Source organism: Geotrypetes seraphini, chromosome 15, assembly GCF_902459505.1.
Source record: "Geotrypetes seraphini chromosome 15, aGeoSer1.1, whole genome shotgun sequence".
NCBI lineage: Eukaryota > Metazoa > Chordata > Amphibia > Gymnophiona > Dermophiidae > Geotrypetes > Geotrypetes seraphini.
In genome coordinates, this window is record NC_047098.1 from 30,588,011 (window position 1) to 30,611,361 (window position 23,351).

Consider the following 23,351-nt stretch of genomic DNA (forward strand, 5'->3'; position numbering starts at 1 on the left):
AGTCTAAACTGATAGTGAGGATAACACTATCAGGGCAATTGTATAACAGAAAAAATGGCCCAAAAATGGGGGTCTCGGTTTAAATTTGAGTGCCCCCCCCATCCCTCCAATTACTGGCACGCTGCTGTCCCCTCTCTCCTCTCTTCTGACAATCAGTGTGCTGCTTCCCCCAACCTCCGCAAATGGCATCGCGCTTACTCATATGCTACTGTCCCTCCTTTCACAACCCCACCCCCAAGATGACTGACACTGCTATCATATACCAGGACTTCCCCGACCAACATCGCAATTACCCACACTGAACAAGCTGTCAGTGATCCTCTGTGTTAGGTCAGTGTAGGGCCTTGAGCTTCTGTGCATGCTCAAGGTCTGCCAACTCCCGTACTCTCCGATAATCTCTGAGCCAGCTTGGAGGATCACTGGCAGCTTGTTCAATGCAGGTAAATGTGATGTTGGTAGGGGGGAAGTCCCAGTGTATGAGAGCAGCTTCAGTCATCTTGGGGGAGGGGTTATGGAAGGTGGGACAGTAGCATGCCAATGGTCATTGGGGAGGAGGAGGGATACTGAGCTATATGTTATCTGTTCTAATATTATGTATGTTCTTGTGTAAACTGCTTAGATTTAAGCGGTATATACATTTTAAAAATAAATAAATAAATAGTGCTATGGTCATCATGGGGGGAGAGGGAGGGAGTAGGACACTAGCACTGGTCATCAGGTGTGGTGGTGGAGGGCAGAGGGAGGGACAGCAGCATGCCAATGGTCATCCGAGGGGAGGACACATTTCTAGTCATGGGGGTGTAGTGGAGAAAAGAGGTACCAGTCATCTGGGGGGGGGATAGCAGCATAGTGATGGTCATGATGGTGGGGAAAAGTAGCACAGATGGCCATCAGGAAGGAGGTAAGGGGAGGATACTAGTGCTAGTCATCGGGGTGGGGGGAGTATGTGAAGGACAGAAATGCCAGCAGCATCAGTCACTGGAAGAGAAAAGGGAAAGACAGCAGTTAATAAAAGTGTTAAAATTTATGACAAGGATTTCTAGTCTTTGTACATGGCTCATCAACACGATGACCCAAACATCTTAATTTGGTTAATATTCGAGTCAACCTTTTTCCTCCTTTATTGGGGGGGGGGAAGGTTACTTCGGTTTATATTCGAGTATATACAGAGTGCTTGTGCTTATAAGTCTATTATGTACATACTTCAGTGTGCAATTGTATGAGGGGGTGTACATGTTGGTGGGCATGGGTGTATCTCTAACTTACATGTGTAACTTGTAAGAACAATGTATGTTAGATGAGTTGCTAGTCATGCCCATTTACATCTGCAATTGATATGACATAAGTATATACCCCAAAATATAGGTTTGTCAATGCCAATTTATGTTGGTACTCTACTTGATAGCAAGATGCCATTACATAATTAGTGCCCAGCATCAAGGTGTTTACATTGTAATGTGCAGTTATAAAATAGCATAGCACAAGAAGCTGTGGAAACGATGTTCTTGATGCAGGCTTTTTTTTTATTCAATCAATTAAAAAGTTCACAATTGCACAAAGTAGAGTATAGAGCATCATATAAACTAAAAGTATTGCAAGGAAAAAAAACTGCACTTTGGAACCTCTGTGGATATAAACTGCAAGTATGAAAGGGGGGCATACTGAATAACAATGTTTATGTATGCATTGATTTTGTGATTTGTTTGGTGATATACTACGTATGGTTTTTGATAGCCACCTAGATTTGGAGATACTGAAGGATATAAGAATTTTTACATATGTATCAATAGATATATATTACCATCTATCTGGTAGGATGGTAAAACAGACTGAAATGCTAAAAGATTAAACAGGCTACTAAAATGGAAAACATTGACGTCAACATTCAAATGGATTTATATGTTCGCTATTAGCTGGGGAATGTGTAACTCTGCTATCTATCGTTTTTTTGTCCACTATATAGATAGCATCAAGCCAAAAATCTGTCTAAATGGCCCGGTTATACTATCTGTATAATCAGAGTCAGACAGTCTATTTACATTTTTAGCACAAAAAAAAAAATGCTTTACCTAGTGCATATGATTTTGGGGCACTGCAAACAAATTTTCAGAAGAGATTTCATGAGTATAAAAAGAAGTTACTTACCTGTAGCAGGTGCTATCCGAGGACAGCAGGCATATATTCTCACATGTGGGCGACATCATCCATAAAGCCCTGGTATGGACACAGTCAACAAGTAAACTGTCACTTAAAAAACTTGAAGACTGTCCACACTGCGCATGCGTCTGTGCCTTCCCATCCAAAGATGCGGGCCCACAAATTCAGTAAAAAAATTACTTAGTCAACTAGGGGATGTAGGAGGGTTGAGAGAATATCTGCTTGCTGTCCTTGGATAACACCTACTACAGGTAAGCAACTCTACTTTATCTGAGGACAAGAAGGCAATATATTCTCACATATGGGACTCCCTAGCTGCCAGGATCATGCCTCTGAAAAGAGGGTTATTGACAACTACCATGAGCCTAGTGAACCCAACAGAGTTGAAGGGGAGTTGAATAAACTTTGTAGAACTGCTTGGCCAAATCGACTATCCCAAATGAAATAATTTTCCAAATAGTACTAGGATATGAAGGTGTGAACTGAGGATCAGATGGATGCTTTAGATGTCCTCAATGGTATTGGAACATAGATGGGCTACTGAAGTCGTCATTGCTCAAACTTTATGTGCAGTGAAATGGCCTTCAAGCGTCAGCCCAGAAATACAGTCTACCAGCCATGTGGAGATGGTTCTCTTGGTCTCCAAGTCTGTTAGGATCGAATGTGAGGAACAGCTGAGTGCAAGTTTCAAGTTCAAATTTTATTAAATTTGATAAATCGCTTATTTCATACTAAGCGAGTAACAATTTAAAAAATATGTTATACACAACCTTAAGAGGGGGTAAGAAGCCTCTAACAGACAGTACAGACGAACTGTGGAACACAGGGGAGGAGCAAAGGTGGGTAAAAGTTACAAATTGCAGTTTCTCAAGAGAGAGGAAAACGAAAAACTAGTAGGGGGAAAAAACGTTAGGATTGGGGTTAAAAAAAATTGTTCTAAAAAGTTGTTCTAAAAAAAATAAATAAATAAATAAATTTAAAAAAATTTTTTTAATGCTGTTGAACTAATTTTAAAAAATATATTTTAAATATTAAAAGAAGCTTTAAAAAGGAATGTTTTTAGGTTGGTTTTAAATAAGTTCAGGTCTTTAATTTCTCTGATGTATAAAGAGAGAGTATTCCAGATAAGAGGGGCCATCACTGAAAATATTTCGTGACGTCCAATCCAAGCTCTGTCTAATCCAAGTAAATAAGCAAGAACAAATTTTTAATCCAATGTGTGGAGTGCAGCTTCACCAGGGTGAGAAAGATGTCTTGGAAAGAAGACAGGAAGAACTATAGACTGGTTCAGATGAACTTGGGATGTGTGCGAAGAACCACCCTATCGTGGTAGAATGTTGCATAAGGTAGATCTATAGTTCACTGACTCTGTATGCAGATGTGAAAGATATGAGGAATATTACTTTCCAAGTGAGATGCTTGAAGGATGAAGGTTTCATCAGAGTGGAAAGAACAACATTAAGGTCCCAAGTTACCAGAGGTGGCTTGAGAGGTGGTTTGGTATGGTAAAGGCCTTTAATGAATCTGGATACCAAAGGATATATAGACAATGGCTTCTTGTCCACTGGTGTATGAAAAGTACTAATAGCACTGAGGTGAACTCTGACTGAAGTAATCTTGAGACCAGAGTTAGAAAGGTGTAGAAGATAGTCCAGAACAAATGGGAGAAGACAAACGATCAGGTCTAGCGAGTGGAGATCACACCAGACTGTGAAGTGAGTCCACTTGAAATGATAGCAATGTTGTGTGGAAGGTTTTCTAGAAGCTTCAATATTGGCTGACATTGGTGCAGATAATGAGCAAGCATCTACTTGCTGGGAGAGAGATACCATGTTCTGAGTGCTAATGAATGGAGATTGGGGATGGAGACGAGATCCCTCATTTTGTGTTAGTAATGTTGGAAATACTAGAAGTGGAATGGGTTCCCATGCACTGAGTTGGAGGAGGAGAGGGAACCAAGGTTGATGTGGCCACCAAGATGCTATGAGAATCACAGTGGCTTGGTCTTGTCAAAGTTTGAGCAGAGACTTTCTGACTAAAGTAACTAGGGGGAAAGCATAAAGAACCTTGACCCACCAATTGAGGAAGAATGCATCAGACTCCAGATGATTAGGAGTGTAGAGTCTGGAACAGAAGAGTGGAAGTTTGTGGTTGGGGGGGGTCACACAGAGATCTATCTCTGGGGTCCCTCAATCCACAAAGATCTGGTGCAGAGGGGTGGAGTTGAGTGACCACTTGTGTGGTTGAAGGAGTCTGATCAACTTGTCGACTAAGAAATTTTGCTTTCCTGCTAGGTAGATTGCCTTCAGGAAAATGTTGCGGGGAGCCACCCAAGACCAGATTTGCATGCTTCTTGACAGAGTTGGCGGCACCCCATTCCACCCTGTTTGTTCATATAATACATGGCTACTTGGTTGTCTGTTCAGATCAGCACTATTTGATTGAGGAGATGATCTTGGAAAGTGAGGGGGCATTGCAGATTGCTTGAAGGTCAAGAAGGTTGATATGAAGAGTTTTCTCGTAAGGAATCCAGCTGTCTTCAGTATGGAGGCCATTGAGGTGGGCTCCCCAACCAAGCATGGAGGCATTGGTTGTAAATCTTTTGATGTGGTGGCACCTGAAATAGGAGGTCCTTGGAAAGATTGTTCAGCAATAACCACCACTGAAGTGACTTTGGAGATGTGAGATCACTTATCTATTGTGAAAACAGACCAGGTGCCTGAGACCATTGGGTTGAAAGACCCCCCATTGAGGTTCTCTGAGATGCAGACAAACAGAGTTACATGTATTATAGAGTCCATGTCGCTGAAGACTCGCAACATTTGACATGCAGTTATGTAGTGACAAGAGGAGACCTTATGGCCAAGACAAATCAATGTGTGGAGTCCCTGTTGTGGTGAGAAAGCACGAGTTTAAATCGTGTATAGTAGGGCTCCAATAAAATTTCAGAATTTGAGTAGGTTATAGATGAGACGCCTTGTAGTTCACTGCAAAACCTAGGAGTTCTAATATGCGAACTATAGTAGTCATGGATTGGAAAGCCAGTTGAAGAATGGAAGCCTTGACCAACAATTGTGGAACATGTGAAAACTGTATGAGTGGAGTTGTGCAGCTACTACTATTAAGCACTTCGTGAGGGTGCAATGCCAGACCAAATGGAAGCACCTTGTACTGAAAATGGTGTATTTCTACTCAAAAGCGAAGCTATTTCCTGTGAGCAGGTAGGATGAAAATATGTGTATGCCTCTGAGGTCTAGAGAGCAGAAACAGTCACTCTTCTCTAATAGTATCAACAAGGTTCCCAATGAGACATATAAGTTCATGTAAACCTTTTCCTTCTCTACCTATATTTTAAGTTCTTGTAAACCGTGTCGAGCTTCATATTCGTGGAGATGATGCAGTATATAAACTTAAGGTTTAGATTAGATTAGATTAGAGACCATGTGAAACTTCTCTTTCACCAAGTATTTGTTGAGTGCTCAGAGATCCAGAATTGAACAGAGACCTCCGATTTTTATTGGTATGAGGAAATACTTTGAGTAGAACCCTCAGCTCCTCTCCTGCAGGGGAACTTGTTCTAAGGCACTGAGTTGGAGGAAGGCTGATAGCTCCTGGTGAAGGAGGATCTTCTGGTGGGAGTTGAAAAGAGACTCTTTTGGAGGATGGTTCAGAGGGTTCTTCTGTAAATGAAGGGCATAGTCCTAACTGATCACTTGAAGGACCCAACGATCTGATGCTATTAAGGACCAACATTAATTGTAATGGATGAGCTGACCTCTCCTATGGGTAGAGTCTGAGGCAAAGGCTGAGAAATACTGACTATGATCTCTAGAAGTTAAGTCAAAAGGATGGCTGTTGCTTGAATTGAGATGCCACAGAGTCTTCTGCTACCTCTGTTGCCTAGGGTGCCTTTAAGTCGTTGGCTGAGGAGGTGCAGAAGGCTGGCGATATCTTTACCTTGGATAATCCAAAACCTCCATCTCAACCGTCCTTACCAAGGTAGAACATTGGACTATGCACTCCACACTAAAACTGAATCCCGAAAAAACCAAGATCTTCTTGGCAAGTCCCAATAACAAAATCGTGAACACCTCCTTGAGACTAAATGGATCAGATTATCCAATTAATCCCACAACCAAAATCTTTGGCGTCACCCTGGACTGAACTTGACGTTTGAAGATCACACTAATCCTCAAGTCAAAAAATGCTTTCTCACTCTATGGAAACTTTGCACCTTAAACAATACTTCGATTTCTTTTCCTTTTGACTGCTCGTTCAATCCCTGATCTTAAGTACCTTAGACTACTGCAATATTATATACTTGGGATCTTTCAAGAAAACCATCAAACGACTGAGAGTCATCCAAAATGCTGCAGTCCGTCTCATTTATGGCCTCAAGAAATCAGACCATGTAAGCCCATATTACAAAAAACTACATTGGCTACCTGTGGAAGCAAGGGTCATTTTTAAGTTTGCTTGCCTTTCCTTCAAAACCATGACAGCTTCATCCCCATCCTATCTGTCTCACCAATTCGAATTCCCAGGCACAACTAATACACGCAGTACCTACTTGTTCATTTTCCATCCCTAAAGGGCTGCACCTACAAGAGATACCTCGATAGAACACTATCATTCCAAGCAGGCAAATGGAGCAAATGTTTAACCAACTTCATCTCAAATGCACTTTTGTACCAAACGTTTAGAAAGTCAATAAAAACTTATCTCTTTGACAGATTTCTCTGCCCCCACTTCAACCTGATGTACTTCCAAAACACTTCCAGATAAACCTGACTAAACTTAGCATGCCAATGTAATTTCAAAAGTTCTCTGTAAAGTCGCTGTCTGTATACAGCCTCTTCCCTTGTAAACCACTTAGAACTGTTTGTGGTATGGCGGTATATAAAAATAAAAGTTGTTATTATTATTATCTACTTATTATCTCCATAGTTGCTGAGACTGGTGAGATTTTGAGAAGGACAAGACAGTCATGCAGTCAGTATGCCTCTTGATTTTCTGTGTGGCCTCCTCTATACAGTCTCCCAAAAAAAACATCCCCTAAACAGAGGTGGAGATGGGTTTGAAGGTATTCCATATGATTCATCCACTGACAGCTCTGGATAGTAACTGGAGGAACACAAAGATAAGTCAAGAGTCATAACCCTCAACTTCCGGTCTTACAGAATGATAGCGACTGGGGCAAAAGTTGAGGACAGCGTCAACGTGAGTGTCTCGATGAACACTGAGAATGAAAGGATGAACTTGTTTCCTCGACGTGGATACATGCCTCAATTTAGGCATCTGACGTCTTGGCTTCCGAGTTCGATGATTTGATGGAGGTTTTGGGAGTTGCTCGGACTGAGTTGAGGCTGGGAGTATAGAAGCAGGATTTGGCACCGAGAGCACTTGCAGTAGCCCATCTAGTTCCTTCTGCAACAGCATGTGAAGCTTTTCTTACAGAGATGGCAATGATACCATTGTTAATGCGGGTATATTAGATGCAGAAGTTGTGTGTCAAAGTGTTGGGGACCTCAATGTCGAGGCATGCTTCGGAGGTGACACCAACTGTAAAGACGGCGATCTGGCATCAGTCTGTCGACGCTTAGAGCGCGTTGCCAGTGAATATGCCTGAGATAATGCCGAAGTATTCATGGATGCAGACATATGCTTGTGCTTCTTAGCCTTTTTATGAGATTCCCCTGAGTTAGGCAGCACTGAAGAAGCAGACACTGGCAATGCCGTAGGTACCGGTTTCGATGATGGAGTTGCTGGCAGTGAGTGTCAGAATTGGAGTACTTTAATTTCCTGGCTTTTAGTGATCTTTTCTACAGTTTAAAGCAGAGTGGGCAGGAATTATCATGGTATTCAGGACCTAGGGACTGGAACACCAGTTATGTGGGTCTGTACCTGAAATAAGAACATAACTGTCATACTGGGACAGACCAAAGATCCATCAAGCCCAGTATCCTGTTTCCAACAGTAGCCAACCCATGTCCCTAGTACCTAGCTAGATCCCAAATAGTAAAACAGATTTTATGCTGTTTATCCTAGAAATAAGCAGTGGATTTTTGTTTTTGCGTTTTTTCTGCGCATATGCCTATTGCTATCACCAGCGATGGGCACATGCAAATTCAGCAAGTCTTCGCTACTTTCCGCCAACCTCATTTACATGAGCACTTTTTGGAGAATGACTTACTTTTTTAATTCGCTACCAGAACAGCTGCGATAGCAGCCCATGGTTTTTTAACAATCTAGGCTTGAGTCCATAATCGTATTTCACATAAGCCACTATAGTTGGAATTTGAACCAGAGGTCTAAAGGTTTTTCCAGCCATAAAGTACAATTCTGTTTGTAAGATTTCACTTATCCATTTAACAACATTTTGAAAATCGTCTTTTTATAATAATATATCAAAGCAGAGTACAATATAAAAAATAAAATCATTAATACCATAAATACAATCATATCAAAGACAAAACATATGAGCACATTAATCTAATCTAATCTAATCCTTAGGTTTGTATACCGCATCATCTCCACGTTCGTAGAGCTCGACGCGGTTTACAGTAGGAGAAATAGGAAGGAACTAAAACAGAGGGTTAGAGGTAGAAGTGTGAAGAAAATTTAGAGGACTTGGGATGCCAAGATATAAGAGTTTCCTTGATTCCTAAGTTGGAGGGAGACTTACATTTTTTGAGAAAAGCCAGGTTTTCAGATGTTTGCGGAAAACTTGGAGAGAGCTCAAGTTCCGAAGAGGGGAGGTAAGGTTGTTCCAGAGCTCAGTGATTTTGAAGTGGAGGGATGTCCCTAGCTTTCCTGTGTGGGAAATGCCTTTTAGCGAGGGGAAGGATAGTTTTAATTTGTGGGAGGATCTGGTGGTATTAGGGTTTGAGGAATTCCAAGAAAGAGGGATAAAGGGAGGGAGGATACCATATAGGATTTTGAAAGTTAAACAGGCGCATTTATAGTGAACCCTGGCGATTATCGGAAGCCAGTGGAGCTTGGCCAGGAGCTGGGAGACATGGTCAAATTTACTTTTAGCGAAGATGAGCTTGGCCGCGGCATTCTGAATCCGTTGGAGTCTGTGGAGGTTTTTCTTAGTTAGGCTTAAGTAGATAGAGTTGCAATAGTCTAATCTGGAGAGAATGATGGATTGGACAAGGAGGGTAAAATGTTTTTGATGGAAGCAGGATCTAACTTTCCTCAGCATGCGAAGGCTGAAAAAGCATTTTTTTTACCAAGGATTGTAGGTGGTCATTGAAGGACAATGTGGAATCAATGATGATGCCCAAGACCTTGCTCGAGAACTCAAGCTGCAGAGAGGAGCCAGAGGGTAGTGGGATGGAGGTGGGTAGGTGATCTAGTTTTGGACCGAGCCAAAGAAGTCTTGTTTTGGACTCATTCAATTTCATTTGCACAGTGTGGGCCCAGGATTGTAGGTTCATTATACAAGAGGATATGTTCTTAGACAGGTCGGTGAGGTTCGAATCGGTCTCGAGGAGGACGAGGATGTCGTCTGCTTAAGTGTAAATTGTTTCAAGGGGGGATAGTTGGAGAAGTTTTAGGGAGGACATACAGATGTTGAAAAGGATAGGGGATAACATTAAGGCATAAAACAAGCCTTCTGACCATATACAACCATATTCAGCAGTAAGGTAAATAGCCACTTCAGATTCCCCCCTCCCCCATCATCGTTTCACAACCTCTGGAAAAGCTTGCACAAATAGCCACAACTTAGCCAGTTACTAAAACCAAACAATGTTTCCAAACTATTTCAGAGTGTAATAGACAGAGAGGAGAATGTAGAGGAGTTTCAAGTTTCAAATTTAATTAAATTTTGATATACCGACCATCGACGTGCACCTGGCCGGTTTGCAAAGCTAAAAATATTATTTAAAATAAATTTTAGAAGGGAGCTAGGAGGAGAATATGTGAACAATAAATAGACAAATTATGAATACGAACATGAGTTGAGGGTAAAGAGGGAGGAAAGTTAATAATTACATCATTAACACAAATTAATTAGGGAAGGGGGGGTGGAATAAACATCAGGAAGGGAGCTCGCTTCTTAAAAGCAATTCTTTTAATATACTGCTGTACTGTTGGAAAGGAAGGTATTTAGATGTTATGGTATGCGTCTTGGAATAAGAACATTTTTAGTTTAGTCTTAAATTTGTCGAGTGAGTTTTCGTGGCAGAATTGAGGTGGCACGGCGTTCCATAAAGTTGGAGCTATGACAGAAAATTAGTATTTCTAGTGTAGAAGGTATGATCAATAAACTCTGGTCAGCCGATCTAAGGGTCTGGGAGGAGCAAGTAGCAGCTAACCCAGTGATAAGTAACATAGGAATAGCTAACAGAAGACCACAAAGTATGCTTAAGTTCATAAGTCTTTAATAGTTCCACCAGATATTTAGGCCAAATCACAAATACAAAGTAAAAAGACAGTACAATGATTTAAAATTTAACTTGCATGGCAATAAAGAGCCATATTGGTTAGACAACATAGGGGACACATGGTGAAAATCTCTTCTTCCTTCTAACTAACTTAACTGCATTATTAAAAACTGAATTTGAATTAAATTGCTTTTTCACTATTCTTATATTTAGGTTAACGACTTCTCTCTTGATGAGGGCTTAATAATTGTAAAAATGTTCTTTGTAGTTTTGTTTTACTTTGAATGTGTCTTTTGATTGTAACAATTGGAAAAATTCAATTAAAACATTTTGTAACAATTGAAAAATTCAATAATAAAAAAAGAACTGAATTTGAAGACCATACTCTGGCAGCCCCACATACAAAGAATTACAATAAATCAATCTCATGTTATTAAAGCATGGATCAAGATGGTGAGGACTCAAATCCAGATAACGCATTTGCTAAAGATAACAGTACGAAACATGAAACATGGCAGACATTTGATTGGAAAAAAGATGGAAATTAAGGATCATCATAGACTTCTAATACTGTCAACTGGGATGAAGGGATGTAATACACAGCTTAAGCAGTACATTCAGCTGGTTACTCTGATAACTGATCCACAATTTAGATTTTGGGGGTTAACTTTCAATTTATAATATTGTAGAAAAGATACAGTGAATGAATCCCTATTTTAATCCCAACCTCCATATCATCAACAAAGATATGGCTTTCAAGGCCTTGCATATGAATAATCCCGCAAAGTGGTGCAAAATAAAAAAAATCTTCAAATTGAGGATTAACCTTCCAATAAGCAGGATGGGCAGAAAAGGCCTCTGCAGGACCCCACACTTAATAGACAAGTCCTTCAGGTTCCTTCCCTATCTTTGAATGTAGTAGGTATGATTTGTCAAAAAGAAGAAAGTCACTGAAGTATCATGCCCCCTCCCACCTAATTCCACTTCCAACAAACATAGAAACATAGAAAGAAGACAGCAGAAAAGGGCTACAGCCCTTCAAGTCTGCCCACTCTATTGACCCACCCCATTAAGTCTGAATGCTAATGACCTAGTTCCTTAACTCGACCCTCGTAGGGATCCCACGTGGATGTCCCATTTATTCTTGAAGTCGTATCAATAGCTTATAAGCCAACATGTCAAACAGAGATAACCAAAACGACCAGCAAAGTATCCTTCTGCCACATTCTAACAATATTAAACAAATGCAAAAACAACATATAATGTATGTACAATGACTTGCTTGAAACTCAGATTGAAATGGGCGTGGAGTTATCATATGGACAATAAAGTCTTCAAGTTGAAGACTAAGGGGTTCATAATTAAAAAAAAAAAACATCTAAAAAGTGGCCTAAATGGCTACTTGGACGATCAAAAAGCCTGATCGTCCAAGTACCCATAATAAAAGCTGGTTTTAGACTTATCTAAAACCAGCTTAGGCCTGTCCCCTGCCACTAAACGCACAGAGAGAAAAGAGGCGTGTTTAGAGGAGGGGAAAGGGCGGGTGGTGGGCGGGACGTGGGCCGACCTACACCTAGGCATGCAGCAGGTATAATCAAAACCTTAGGGAGGTTGCCTAGTCGGCACTTATACGTTTTGACTTAGACAAAGTCAAAACAGGTCTCTAACTGCCGAAAAAGGGGCCGCTGAGCTGATCGTGGCTGCTGCGATCAGCTCAGTGGCCCCAGCAACCTGCCTACCCCCTACAGCAATGATCGCGGCAGGAGAGATGTCTCATCTCCCCTACCGCGACGCCATCACTCCTCTACCCGAACTGCTGTGACCCGCGGCAGAAGAGATGCCCTATCTCTCCTGCCGCGGGTCGCGGCAGTTCGGGTAGAGAAGTGATGGCATCGCGGTAGGGGAGATGAGGCATCTCTCCTGCCGCGATACATTACCTCCCCACACACAACATCGAGGCAAGAGGGAACCCAAGCCCTCTTGCCCCGCGGCACTGACCCCTCCCCCCCCACGATTACATTCGGGGCAAGAAGGAGCACAAGCCCTCTTGCCCTACAGCACCCCCCCAATTACGATCAGGCCAGGAGGGAGCCCAAGCCCTCCTGGCCTCTCGCCCCCCACCCTCCTACATGATCGGGCAGGAGGGAGCCCAACCCCTCCTGCCCAGACGGACCCCCTACCCCCCACCCCCACTACAATACGGGCAGGAGGGATCCCAGGCCCTCCTGCCCTTGACACAACCCCCCCCAACGACCACCCCCGAACCCCCGATAGGCCCCCCTGCCAACCCATGACCCCCCGCCGACCCCATGACCCCCCCCGCCCCCCCATACCTGCCAGCCGGCTGCAGAATGGGGCTGGATTGGCCCAGGCGTCTGAAACCCCGCCCACAGGTGGGGCCTAAGGCGCCTGGGCCTATTCTGGCGTTAGTTCTAGCCGCATAGCGTGGGTTTAGCGCGCACTAAAATTCTGCATGCACTAAAAACGCTATCACCGCTTTGTAAAAGGAGCCCTGATGTAAGAGAAGTGAAAATGAGAGTGATTATCACTGAGCCCTGATGTAGATTTGTTCTTTTATGCATGTCAGATACGGATCAACTTTAAACAGGTGAACCTCAGCAAAAGATAAGTGATCTTTAACGGATGTTGCTATAAAGTAAAAAGATAAAAATAAAATGAGAAGAAGCAAAATTTATATATGTAAATCTGGGCTTATGAAGAAGCTTAACAGTGGAAGTTCATAATACAAAGTTATTATGAGTACTGCTTCTGAAGGGGAAATAAAATTTCAGTTTAAACATTGTTCTGTGAGCTTAAAATAGTGAATTTGGTCTTTTGTGATGAAGAGAATTAATTTACAAGCATTAAAAAAGTGAATGCGACTAGCACTGTCTCCAGCTCAATTTCTTGCAAATATGTATTGTCAATATCCTGTACCAAGGTCAAACCTTAAGTGCTGAAGAAGAGGGGTTGGCTATGACATGGGAATCCAGGAATCATCCATCTGTACCAACTATAATAAACTTCAGCACTAAGGGGAAACCATTCAATAAATATATGTTTGCCGATGATAAGAACATAAGCAGTGCCTCCGCTGGGTCAGACCCGAGGTCCATCGTGCCCAGCAGTCCGCTTATGTGGCGGCCCAACAGGTCCAGGACATGTGCTGTAATCCTCTATCTATACCCCTCTATCCCCTTTTCCAGCAGGAAATTGTCCAATCCTTTGTTGAACCCCTATCATGCCCTCTGGAAGCGCATTCCAGGTGCCCAACACACGTTGGGTGAAGAAAAACTTCCTAGCTTTGTTTTGAATCTGTCCCTTTCCAACTTTTCCGAATACCCTCTTGTTCTTTTATTTGTTGAAAGTTTGAAGAATCTGTCCCTCTCCACTCTCTGCCCTTCATGATCTTGTAAGTCTCTATCATATTCCCTATGTCTCCTCTTCTCCAGGGAAAAAAGCCCCAGTTTCTCCACTCTCTCAGCGTATGAAAGGTTTTCCATACCTTTTATCAGACATGTCGCTCTCCTTTGAACCCTCTCGAGTATCGCCATATCCTTCTTAAGGTACGGCGACCAATATTGGACACAGTACTCCAGATGCGTACGTACCATCGCCCGATACAATGGCAGGATAACTTATTTCGTTCTGGTTGTAATACCCTTCTTGATTATACCTAGCATTCTATTCGCTCTCTTAGCGGCCGCTGCGCACTGTGCCATCGGCTTCATTGTCATGTCCTCCATTACCCCCAAGTCCCTTTCTTGGGTACTCTCATTCAATACCATCCCTCCCATCGTATAGTTGTACATCAGGTTTCTGCTTCCTACATGTAATAATTTACATTTCTCAACGTTGAACTTCATCTGCCATTTCGTCGCCCATTCCCCTAGTTTGTTCAAGTCCCTTTGTAATTCTTCGCAGTCCTCTTTAATTCGAGCTCCACTAAATAGTTTGATGTCGTCTGTGAACTTTATTATCTCGCACTTCGTCCCAACCAATTTTTGATCCATCTATGTACATCTCCTTTCACCCCATGGTTCTTCAGTTTTCAAAGTAGGCGTTCGTGGGGTACCTTATCAAAGGCTTTTTGGAAATCTAGATATATAATGTCTAAGGGATCTCCTTTGTTCATCCGTTTGTTAATTCCTTCAAAGAAGTGCAATAAGTTCGTTAGGCACGATCTCCCCTTGCAGAATCCATGTTGGCTGGTTATCAGAAGTTCATTCCTTTCAAAATGCTCATTGATGTTGTCTTTTATCAGTGCTTCCGCCATTTTCCCCAGAACCGAGGTCTGACTCACCGGTCTGTAGTTTCCTGGGTCACCTCTTGATCCCTTTTTAAAGAAGGGCGTAACATTGGCTATCTTCCAATCCTCCGGGATCATGCCTGTTTTCAAGAATAGATTGCAAATTTGCTACAGTAGTTCTGCTATTTCCTCCTTTAGTTCTTTCAGAACCTTTGGGTGAATTCCGTCCAGACCTGGGGATTTGTCAGTTTTTAATTTTCCTATCTGCCTGTGTACATCTTCAAGGCTTACCTCCTTGGTTGTTAATTTTTCTGCTTGGTCTCCATTGAAGATTTGCTCAGGTTGCGGTATGATGGATGTGTCCTCTTCTGTAAATACAGACGAAAAGAACATGTTAAGTCTTTCTGCCACTTCTTTCTCCTCCTTCACCACTCCCTTCCTGTCTCCGTCGTCCAGCGGTCCCACCTCCTCCCTAGCCAGCTGCTTCCCTTTAACATATCTGAAGAACGGCTAGAAATTTTGTGCTTCCCTGGCTAGCCTCTCTTCATACTCTCTTTTAGCCTTTCGAACCACACGGTGGCATTCTTTTTGATACTTCCTGTGCTCTTTCCAGTTCTCCTCAGTTTTGTCCTTTTCCATTTCCTGAAAGAATTCTTCTCATCACCTATCGCTTCCCTTACTACTTTAGTTATCCACGCCGGGTCTTTTGTTCAACTCTTTTTGCACCCCTTTCTGATTCTGGGGATATACAGATTTTGCACCTCGCTCACTGTGTCCTTGAAAAAAGACCAGGCTTGCTCTACCATCTGCCATTTCTTGGAAGTGTTCCTAAGTTTCTTCCTTACCATTCCCCTCATCGCTTCGCAGTTTCCTTTCTTGAAGTTGAAAGTTGTCGTTATGGTTCTCTTTCCTTTCGGTATCTCTACTTCAATCTTGAACTTGATCACATTATGATCGCTGTTTCCCAAAGGTCCCACTACTTTCACTTCCTTTCCAGGTCCTCTTAACCCATTTAGGATTAGATCCAGCGTGGCATTCCATCTCGTCGGTTCTCTGACAAGCAGCTCCATGAAGCAATCCTGTGTAGGCTCCAGGAATCCTGTCTCCCTAGCGTATTTTGAGCTTCCAAAACTCCAGTCTATCCCGGGATAGTTGAAGTCTCCCATAATAACCATGTTACTGTTTTTGCATTCTCGCTTCATCTCGGCTTCCATTTCTTCATCGATATCTTCGGTTTGCCTGGGTGGACGATAGTACAGACCCATCTTTATTTCAGGCCCTTTCCTTCCTGGTATTTTAACCCATAGCGATTCAAGCTTGTTGGTCGTCTCTGCTGTGTCTACTCTAGTCGAGTGTATGCTTTCTTTTATGTATAGGGCTATTCCACCTCCTTTCTGTCCTGACCTGTCCTGGCGATAGAGCTTGTACCCCAGCAGTGCTGTATCCCATTTGTTTTCTTCATTCCACCATGTTTCAGAGACCCCAATGATGTCTATGTCCTTTGCACTGGCCATGACTTCTAATTCCCCCATTTTGATCCTTGCATTGGTATATATGCAATTTAGATGTTTTAAAGAAAGTCACACCAGTAAATTGGAGGAGGTCAATTATTAAGCACTTGGACTTAGAGAATATTGAAATAATGATTTCATTTTTAACAGCAGTAGCTTCTTTTGCTGGCACAGAAAGAATATTTTCTTCCTTTGGACTCATTCATTTCAAACTGAGAAATCATTTGGGACCAGATAAAACAGGAAAGCTTGGTTTTCTTTTCCAGATTATGAACAAACAAGAGGATGAAGATGAGTGAGTTACAGAAGACATTATTTTAAGTTTCTCATGTGTGGACCTGGCTGATAATCTAAGTTTAAAAAAAAAAAGATTTTGTTTAACCACATCAGTTCACATGGATATTTAAGCAAATACAAGAATACAATTGCTATAATGTTATTGTTTTGGATAAATAAAATTATTTAAATTGTTATTAAGGTAATGATTATTTTTCTCCTGTCAATAAAGTACAGCAGAAACTTGTCCAAATATTAACCAATTATACTGGAGATGGTTCACTCTGCAATAATTATGTATCTATATATTTCTAATAGTATAACCAAGTCAGTAATTCTTTGGCATAACTGTAAAACTAACCTGAAAAGTTATTTTTCAAAACATGAAACCTTCATCTGGTTGTCAATATTAAGATTATAAAAGCAAGAATGAGCCTTTCTGTAGAAAAAACCATGATTTAAATCAAGTCTTTCTGACTAGTGATTTAAATTGATTTGTTGTAAATCAAATCCATCCTGCTAAAAATTAACTTAGTAAATGGCAACCTTAATGGTTCATCCAGTCTACCCAACAGTCATACACATTATCAATTCATAGGCAGCCAAACATGATGGGTATGATATATAGTGTACTGCTAGACAGTATTCAACTTATCAATCAAGATGACTTCCCCTCCTTCCTAAGCTGCACAGTCCCCCCACAGTATGTGACAATAAAATGAACAATATACTGAAGCTGTTGAACCTTCACCTGTCTCTCACCATGTGCAAGACACATACCGTACAAGTCTGTCCAGCATCAGCCTCTGTTTCCCCATGATAGATTTGGCCACTCTTCTTCATCTTTCATTACATGCAGGACACAGACTACAAGTCTATCTGGCATCGACTTCCATTCCCTCATGCTGGATTTGGCCATGTGCGGAACACAGACTGTAGAAGTCTGTCTGGCAGTCTTTCTTTGGTAACATGCAACCACAAATCAACAAAACAATACAGAAATCATTTGCGATCATGAGAAACTTAAGGCAAATCCGAAAATTCTTTAACAGAAAACAATTTCGGCTTGTGATCCAATCCCTAGTCCTAGGACTTCTAGACTACTGCAACATCCTCTATCTCCCCTGCACTGCAGTCATGATAAAACAATTACAAACAGTATAAAACACAGCCCTGAGACTGATTTATTTGCTGAAGAAATACAACCACATCACCGCCGCATACCTCAACTCACACTGGCTCCCAATACAAGTAAGAATACAATTCAAATTTTACTGTCTACTATTTAAAGCAATCAATGGAGACAGCCCAGCCTACTTGAACAACTGCTTTATCCAAACTGACACAACCAGGCAAAGGAGAACCAAAGCACCATTCACGCACCCCCCAATCAGAGGCGTCAAACGCAAAAAAATGTACGATGGCCTACTGGCCACGCAGGCAGCAAAACTTGACCACCAATTATCCAATCTACTGATGACGACACCAGACTACAAAACCTTCAGAAAAGAAATTAAAACCCTGCTATTCAAGAAATCCATCAAGACAAACTAACTCCACAGGAAGTATCTCAATCCCCCCAAAGTAACCCGGCTCAACTATGTAATCTCTTCTGGAATTGTCCAGATAACCTCTAATGTAATCCGCCTTGAACCGCAAGGTAATGGCAGAATCAAAGTCACTAATGTAATGTAATTTCTGGGATATATACCATAGAAGTCCATCCAGCACTGTACTTAGGTTCCAACTACTGGAGTTGTCAAAACTCACGCCAACCTTTCCAAATCATCTTGTCATTTGCAGGACTCAGACCGTAAAAGTCTGCCTGGCAGTATTCTCATGTTCCAAGTTACTGGAGTTCCTGTAAAGCCCGCTCCAGCCCATTCTAAACCGAATTGCTATATATGGGACACAGACCATGCAAATCTTCCCGGTACTGTCCTTACTTCTTCAAAGCCAGAGTCACCATCTAAGCACCACTCAACACATTAAACACACATGCAACCATTTAATATACATGTGAAAAGAAATATTTAGACAACAGTAGCAAGTGTAATAAACTGCAAACAATATATCTACTTGTAGGGGCTATCTGTTAGCAGACTCATAACCTTTAAAGCCCTTCTAAAAATATATAACAAGAGAAGTAATATAGTACCAGCTTCAAAAGCTACCCCAGATAACAAAATGAAACTAAAAAGCCTCTGTAAGGTGCTACAAATAACTAAGAAACCCAAATTTACCTCACAAAACAGAGTGCAAAATTAAACAGTCACAGCTCTCTGTTTCAGTATTATGTGGGTGCCATAGAATTACCAGCATTTAAAAACAGAATCCTTCCACTTGTGCTGCTGATTGGCAGCACCATCAAATCAATGTAATCTGCTTTAAAACTTAGTAAACAAAACATAGAATACTATAAAATAGCCCAATTTTTTTTTTAAGTCTCTAAAAATGGGGGCTACTGGGTAGAAAAACAAATGTCTTTCCTATGTATGCAATAGGGAACCGAACCTAAAGCACAGAAATAAAGATGCCACAGCACATATGCATGCATGAGCAGCAGTCATGGCACTGCAAAGAAGCTGGATTATATAGTACACACCAAGAAAAAAAAACTGATATAAGAGCAGATAAGGGAGGTAAAGAGCAACACACATATCATGTGAAAGCTCAATTTTACCATATAGGGTTGATGTTCAAGACTAGCCACAACTGGATCTCTGTGCTTCTACACTCCTATGGGTCCTCCATCAGTTTTTGGCCACACATATTCAATCACCTAATCCTTCTGATAGCCAGAAGTCAGAGTCTACCCCTCTCCAACTCCTGGACTAGGAGCAAGGTGCCAAAACGTTCAGGTTAAGTCTGAAAAACACACAGCATCAATTATTAGTTCATAGACAACAAATAGTTTACAGCACCCTGGAAGCTCACACTGGACTCATCAACAATGTGTAAGAACCTTACATAATATAGAAAACAAAAGAAAAATACTTACTAGGTTGGCAGGTCTCAACAGGACTAATTCTGAAATGTAGCTGTAGAAAAATTTGCAGAAGGGGTGGTGGATCTATGAGATGCCTCTGTGGCTCTCAGTCATGCAATAGCCACCTCTTTCCTTATTTTAGCCAATTTTATCTTTGGCTGTCTCTATGCCCTCCCCCCATTGTGATGGCAACCATCTTCCTTTGTGTGCCTAGGTCTAACCGACCCACATTGGATGGAAGATCTGAACTTAAGATTCTCAATGCTGCATTCAGAACCTTAGCCAAAAGGTTGCCCTTCTGTAGTGTCGTGTCATCACTAGGGTAGTACAGTACAGCCATCTAAAGGGACCATGCCTGTTTGGGCAGCTGAAATACTGAGTGAATCACAGCATTCTCTAATGCTGGTACATTGCATGATTATTTAAATGACTCCTATGATACTTTTATGAGATGACTGGGTAATGTAATTACCAATTTTGATTTTTAAGAATTTATATTGAACCATTAATTCACTGTATATGTTGCTTCGAGCTGTTTGGATAAGAGATTAAAAAACCAAAGAATTCACAGGGTCAGTGTTAAAGACATGCTGGGGACCAGGCAGAAATTTGGGAGGTTGTCCCAAAGCTCTCAGCCAGGCTGTGTCTTCTTTAACTTTGTGCAGACTTGTCACCCCTTATGGCATGTTGGCTCAGGACAATTTCCCTGGTTGCACCCCTCTAAGGTTGGCCATAGTAACATGAATGATGAGCAGTGTATTATACAGATTATGTTCCATGTGTATTATATTCTAAGGTACTGACGGGAACAGCTATGAAGGTGAAGTTCCTTTATTATCACATGACTACTAGAGATTTGAAGGTACAGGTCAGCTTTTATGTGTGACAAAGGATTTTCCACTATCGAGTGGCTCTAGGCTTGATGTTCGGTGTTGATATATTGTAGGAGCTCTTGAAATGTAAGGTCATGACAGCAATGCAGGGGTTGAGTATTAAATGATATATGAAAGAAAAAGTTGCACTTGGCCAAGATAATGCCAATACTGTACATCCATCAGCAAAATAGGAGAAAACGACTGCTGAGAAGGAAAAAGGCGTCTGCATTCTGCTACCTGAAGACCTTGGCTGGAGGCAGTTCTAGATGCTTTTTAGCTTGCTGAGCTTTCACCAAGTTATCTTGGCACATAATTTTCTTAATATGTGATGAATTATAACCTTCTTAGTTATAATCCTTTAGAGCTAGACTGAATGGATTTTGGATTTGGAGAATGAAGGTGTAACAGCTCAGATTTTTTTTCTTTCTTTTTAGGTGATATACTGTGGATATGATGGATATGATGTGACTGAAACACTATGCTGGACAGTTAACTCTGAAACTGACCATTACCAGTTGGCTCCCAGACACCAGCTAGTGTCGAGAACCCCCGAATCACGGCCTGGCAGATTGGGAAGAGCATGTACCCGAGGAACCCCCATAGAACAGACATGAACGCCATTGAGGATGAAAGATAGGGTTCCCTGAACCCCTTGAGGGTAAGGGTCTGCTATCTGGCAATGCCTTAGGCTTACGGTCTTGCACGCTGATCATCCAAGCCTTTGCCGAACAGAAACTGCCCTCGAAAGGGAAACTTGCTCAGGGTTGCCTTGGAGGAGAAATCTCCATACCATTGCCAGATTTATAACATCTTTCCTGCTGCCAGGGGGGGGGTGTCAGTTGGGTGGGAGAGATTGGGCATCTCTCCTGCTGCAAGGGAGGTGTGTCGGATGGCAGAAGACATTGGGCATCTCTCCCGCTGTTATGTAATTTATTCTGTGGATGTGCCCATCACTATAACCAGCGATGGGCACATGCAAATTTAGCAAGTCTTCGCTACTCTCCACCAACCTCATTTGCATGAGTGCTTTTTGAAGAATTACTCACTTTTTTAAAATTGCTACGATAAGGGCTGCGATAGCAGCCTGTCGTTTTTTTACGCAGTTTTTTTATTTTTTTATTCTAGCCCTTAGTTCTGAAAGCAGCTGTCTACCTTGCCTAAATCTAAATGCAAGCCTGCCTTCATCTTTTTCTACAGGAGACAGAGATCGGATCAATTATGTATGTACAAAAAAGCAAAATAAGTATTTTCTATATTGCAGATCCCAGCTTGAGGGAGGCTCAGTCCTTAAAAAATGAAAGAAATAAAAAGTCTCAATATCAGCTATTTCTCTGTTGTTCACACTCCTAAAGGCGACTTCTTCAGTCTCAAATATTTGGCTGACCATCCTGAACTATTAATTAATGCCTCATTTATTGCCTCAAACTGCCAACCCTCATTTTATTTCTTCTACTTTTCATCCACATGGAAGCCCCATTTTCTAAATTCCTGCCTTTTCTGCCGAAGGGCAGCTGAAGAGATACAAGTAGAACCTTAGCTGTTTCCAAGTTTGCCCTTAAAGAGAGGATTTGTCCCAGCTAGTTTGATGCAGTTTACTGAAAAGGAAAGGACTTTAAATTCATCCATTTGCAATAGATTCTGCAGTTTAGCACAGACAAGGTTTCATCTTCTAATGTATGTCAGAAGACTGTTTTCCTGGCATGTCTGTTGTGCCTGGCCTGCATATTTTCATAATGATGGGATTCCTGCCCTGAGGAGGTGAGTGCTCGATGCAAGGCATACTAAAGCCCAGACTGATATTTTACACTTGGCACATTTCTGGTCTCAGTTACTCACTCTTGGCCTTTATGGTTTTTGATTTTCCTTGTTGAAAATATTTTCCCTATATTTAACATGTTTCAGTCAAGAATAAACCACCTTAACAATGACAGCAACATCAGCACAAGTCTCTTTTCCTGATGTTTTAGAGCTTATGGCTCTAAATTAAAATTAGCCTTTAAAGGAAGCTCAAAACTTATGTCACAACAAAAATGCAGGCTCCTTTATATCCTGTGTCCTGCTTGGTTACAATTGTTTGTAGAATCCTAGGCATCTCTAGTCAAACTGTATGGTAAAAAGTGAAACAACACTTTCTGTAAATTTTAATGCATAATTACTATTTATTTTCTGATTTTAACAGATTGTAATTATTAAAAGAATATGGCAGGCACCAATATTTAGACCCCTTTCAGTCAGTATCACCTTGGCAAAAATAATAGCTTCCAAACATTTCCTGTAGTTAGCTAGGAGTTTCTATGTTTGCTTCTGGGTTTTTTTTCTCTCTCTCTATTCCTTGCAGTACTCTTAACTCAGAAATATTCTTAGACCTCCTTTCATGCACTGTATGGTTGAGATCTTCCCACAGATTTTCAATAAGATTCAAGCCTGGGGACTGTAAAGGCCATTCTAAAACTTTCACCTTTCTTTCCTGTAAGCACTTCATGGTTGATTTTTAGGTATGTTTGGGATTGTTGTCTTGCTGAAATATCCAATCTCTTTTCAGCTTCAATTTCTTTACCGTCTGTGGGACATTAGCTTCTAGGATATTATACTTAGTTGCATCCATTCTTCCTTCAACCTACACAATTTTTCCTGTGCTAATGGCTGCCCTTATCCCCAAAACAAAAGAGATTCACCTCTGTGCAAAATAGTTGGCGAGGTGTTTTTTTCCTCAAATGCTTCATTCCTGTCTTTCCAAGTGCATCATGTGTGGCTGTGGTTGAATAGTCCGAAGCACTTTATTTCAAAATGCTTCACGTTTATCCAGGTTTTCTTTTGTAAATTTTAGATGACATTTCTGACAAGGCTCCCATGCAGTTAATGTATACATAATACTTTACTGTGGACCTATGGACAACTACC

At 41.4% G+C, this 23,351-nt stretch overlaps 1 protein-coding gene across 3 annotated transcripts in view; it reads right to left on the reverse strand.

The window, feature by feature from the left end:
- SMG6 (SMG6 nonsense mediated mRNA decay factor) overlaps window positions 1–23,351 on the reverse strand; it is a 317,581-nt gene that overhangs the window by 146,504 nt on the left and 147,726 nt on the right. The window contains exons 1-2 of one of the 3 annotated variants that reach the window (XM_033921222.1): window positions 19,270–19,387; window positions 17,367–17,545 (exon numbers count right to left, since the gene is read on the reverse strand). The exons of the other annotated variants lie outside the window; for them this stretch is intronic. Coding sequence (XP_033777113.1) covers window positions 17,367–17,404 — 38 coding nt within the window. The 5' untranslated portion in view covers window positions 17,405–17,545; window positions 19,270–19,387. Of the gene's footprint in view, window positions 1–17,366; window positions 17,546–19,269; window positions 19,388–23,351 lie in introns of those variants that run through there. 3 annotated transcript variants of the gene reach the window in all.